At 36.5% G+C, this 4,050-nt stretch overlaps 1 protein-coding gene across 1 annotated transcript; it reads left to right on the forward strand.

Annotated features, from left to right (window-relative positions):
- The first annotated feature begins 2,140 nt into the window (after positions 1-2,140).
- LOC110874416 (receptor-like protein kinase HERK 1) lies at positions 2,141-3,470 on the forward strand. Its single transcript, XM_035976856.1, has 2 exons — positions 2,141-2,302; positions 2,586-3,470. Exon 2 carries the CDS (start codon positions 2,590-2,592, stop codon positions 3,010-3,012), a length of 423 nt encoding a protein of 140 aa, XP_035832749.1. The 5' UTR covers positions 2,141-2,302; positions 2,586-2,589; the 3' UTR covers positions 3,013-3,470.
- Positions 3,471-4,050: the final 580 nt, after the last annotated feature.

Raw genomic sequence — 4,050 nt, forward strand, 5'->3', positions numbered from 1 at the left:
TCAACAGGTGTGTATTATTATTTTATAGTCATGCGACATGATGTGAGGGTAAAGGAAATAGCATCCAGATTGCAGATTATTTAATAAAGCTAGGGATAAGTGGTGTAGTCAGGAATTATTTTTTTGGGGTGTGAACGAAGGGTTTAACCAAATTTTTAAGGGGTGCAGTCGGGATTTTTACCTTGAAAATACACTAAATTTTTTATTTCAAAGGGGGCGCCCGCCCGCCCACCCAGGCCAAAGCTTGGGTCTGCCCTTGTTAGGGATGATAGTGGGTTGGGTTTGGGACGAGTTTAGGTAATCCCAAACTAAAACCCGGTTAGATAAGCTTATCTCAAACTCGTCTCAAAACCCGTCGGGTTTATAGCGGGTAAATACCAATCGGGTATCAGGTATACCCACGGATTTTGGGTAAACTCGTTAATTTAAAAAAAATTACTCGTTGGGTATACCTGACCCAAAACCCATCGGGTAACTACAAATCCGTTACATTTAATATTATCACTATAAAAATGTATGAAGTAATTATAATGTATACGAAATAAAATACTTGTATCTTTAAAAAATGAGTGTATCATATGTATACATATTTGAAGATATAAAAGAAATTATGTCGGGTATACAATCAGGTAAATGGGTACACTTTATCGGGTAATCGGGTCGGGTAAACAGGTATATCATCAAATCCCAAACTCGTCCTAAACCCGCGAAAAAAATAAAAACCAATCCCAAGCTCGTCCCAAACCCGATTATCCGACCCCAAACCCGTCCCAAATGAGTCGGGTTTTGAGTTTATGCATCGGGTTCGGGTTTAATTGTCATCCCTGTATAAAGTACATGTTGTGAAGGGAAATAGCACCAATCTTGCAATTTTTTTTTGAACGGAAAGGAACCAATAACCGTGACACCACGCACTGTGGCCAAGGTCGACTACTCGACCGCCGCCAGCCCCTTGGCTCTCCCAGATGCGCGGAAACCTAACCTCCACCCGTCCGAAGGCACGATAGTGGAATAATCGGTAAAACATCGGTTCCATCCAAGACAAACCGGCGCCACCCATATTCGCCCTTCACCTGAATGCCGCAGAAAATAATGAAAAGAGTGAGAGTCAAACCTGAGTCACAAGAAACACCAAGCTTTTTCCCAAACACCAATATTGCAATTAATTTGATTTCATTGGATCTGTATGGCTTTTTCTTTAAATCTTACGTGGCTCAGTTAATTCTCAATCAATGTGATCTTTTATATTATTTGTTTAGAGTAGACTTCGATTATAAAATGTAAGAGTCAACTTAAGCGTAGTTAAAGTATCATTTGATTTCTCAGCTGGAAACAAGGTAATTGCACATTCGCACGTTATACCATTTATAAATATCCTAGCTAGCTCATCTTCATTAAATATTACGTAAGTACATATATGATAATAGTTGTTCAGACTAGACTTGCATTATAAAATGAGCAACTTAGCTTATTATTATCTTCGGCCAGCTCAAAACATGATGATTGCACGTTACCGTTTTATAATCTCTTGCGAGACTATCATGTTCTCAGCTTCAATATAAAAATACTTATGATTTGACATGACGTAAATGGATTAAGATCCGGTGACCAATCATACGAAAAACTTGATCCGGTCAGTCAAAATGGCCTCTGGGACCTGTAAGGAAATTCAAAAAGAAAACAAACTAAGAAATGCATTAAATCGAGAAGAACAGAAATTAAATGCTGGTGTATTGGTTTACATATTATGCTTTAGCTATTGATATCTTTATCGCTTTTATATTCTGATCTTTTATATCATAAAGGAATTAGTTGTTTCCATTGGCATTTGCATCCCTTTCAAATTTTAACCTTAGCCAATCAATTTAAATAAGTAAATGAAAAGTAAGGACATTAATATTAAAATATTAGAAGAAAAACCCTCTGGATATTTAAGAAGGATGTCATGGGTTTAATATTTAGACGTTCAAAAAACAAAATAATATTTAAAAAAACGATCCATCTTTTATATTTTATACACCGACTATGAAATTAAGAAATAAGAAAAAAGGCAGGACGGTACTCTCTCTACCCATCCCCTTGAACACTGTTCTATTTACACTCGTTTCCACTGCCTTTCCCTTTGATTCCCTCTCACTCACATTCCTTCAACATCTCCAAATCCCTCTCACGCCACTGCCATTCGATCACTTGCTTTCTGCTACTATTATCTGGATCTCTTCCACCGCCGCTCGCTATTGTCCAGATCTCATCTACCGCTAGCCGCTGCTTCTGTTCAGAGCCTTTTCATACCCATTACCAGGTTCGCACCTTCAACGCATTTTAACTATTACCGGCCTCTCTGTTTGGCACTGCAAAAACTCTCTGTTTTGATAAATCAACGGAACGAGAACCCGGGATTACTAACCCGGTTACAATACTTTTGAAATCTAAAAGAAAAGGATATAATTTTTAACAGAGTTTTTATTTTAAAAATAAATTGCTTCAAAATTTTTCATATATAGTGTGGTGGCTCGTATGTATAAGTTACCTTCTCAATCCTTTGTAACCCAATAATTTTTCAATCTCTTTTAATTTATAAACAGAAACATGACAACAACAATTGCCAAGTTTGCTCACTTACAAATCCCACTTGAAGACGTACTAAACGCCACCAACAACTTTGCTGATGATAACATCATCGGACGAGGTGGATTTGGACCAATATACAAAGGACAACTCCAGCGGTCCGGGGAGTTGATCAAGATTTCTGCGCTGAGGTTAGATCGTAAGCACGGTGGAGGAGTCGTCGAGTTCTGGACGGAAGTTTCAATGCTTTCTGATCTCAAGCATCCAAATATAGTCTCTATTGTTGGATTTTGTGACGAAAAACATGAGAAGATCATCGTAACCATGTATGAGGCCAAAAAATGGAAGTCTCAAAGAGCATCTAAACAGCCCGAACCTCACATGGACACAAAGATTGAAGATATGTGTAGGCGTGGCTCGTGCGTTGAGTTACCTCCATTATGATCAGAGCCGTGGTTATGGTGTTATACATCTTAACATCAACAGCTCGACAATTTTATTAAACGAGAACTGGGAACCCAAGTTATCTGGTTTTAAAGTTTCCATCAAACAATCACTTAACCGAATAGACCAGGTCGTCCTTTCTGAACCTATTGGCACAATAGGGTATTTGGACCCAGAAATTGGAAAGACCAAAGGTGTGACCTGTAAGTCGGATATCTACGCATTCGGTGTGGTTTTATTCGAAATATTGTGCGGGAGGAGAGCGTATATTAGGAACGATGCTAATAGGTTACTAGCTCCATTGGTCATGCAACATTATGAAAACCAAACGTTGCCGGATATAATCCATCCCGATCTAAAGAATCAAATGTCCCGATACCAAATATCCGTAAGATCACTCAAAATATACTCAGAAACGGCATATTCTTGCCTAAAGGAAGAGCGATCACATCGCCTAGACATGCTAGGGGTGTTCATCGAATCGAATATCGAATTTTCGAATTATTCGAATCCAATTGTTCGAATAATTTTTATTTTTCCTTGAATTCGTATTCGATTCGAATTCGATTAAAACTTACCGAATTCGATTCGAATTCGTATTCGAATAAAAAAAACCCAATTCGTATTCGATTCGTATTCGATTAAAAATTCGAATTTGAATCGAATTCGAATAAATTCGATTTAATTCAAATTCTTTAAAAACTTGTAAAAAACTTTCAAAATGAAACATAAATTTTAAAGCAGCCATAAAGCACGATATCACATTAAAAAGTTCCAAATAAAGTACCACAAGTCTAAAATTCAAAACGAGAAGTCATGAATAACCACTCCACATTACAAGTTAATATTTTTACGCTTAGAAATCTATTGATAGATTTGTTACTTATATTTTAGTTATGAGTCATGTAGTGGGTTTATTAATGGGTAATTTTTACACTTGGAAAAAATTTGAAAAAATTTTATAGTATAGCCTAATAAAAGTTATATATGTATTATATATAAAAATAATAAATAAAAATGTATAATTTTTATTCGAAT

The sequence above is a fragment of the Helianthus annuus genome, chromosome 9, assembly GCF_002127325.2.
Source record: "Helianthus annuus cultivar XRQ/B chromosome 9, HanXRQr2.0-SUNRISE, whole genome shotgun sequence".
NCBI classification, from domain to species: Eukaryota; Viridiplantae; Streptophyta; class Magnoliopsida; order Asterales; family Asteraceae; genus Helianthus; species Helianthus annuus.

Excerpts from the sequence above, each read along its gene's own strand:
- LOC110874416 (XM_035976856.1), top strand. The coding sequence starts at position 2,590 with ATGACAACAACAATTGCCAAGTTTGCTCACTTACAAATCCCACTTGAA.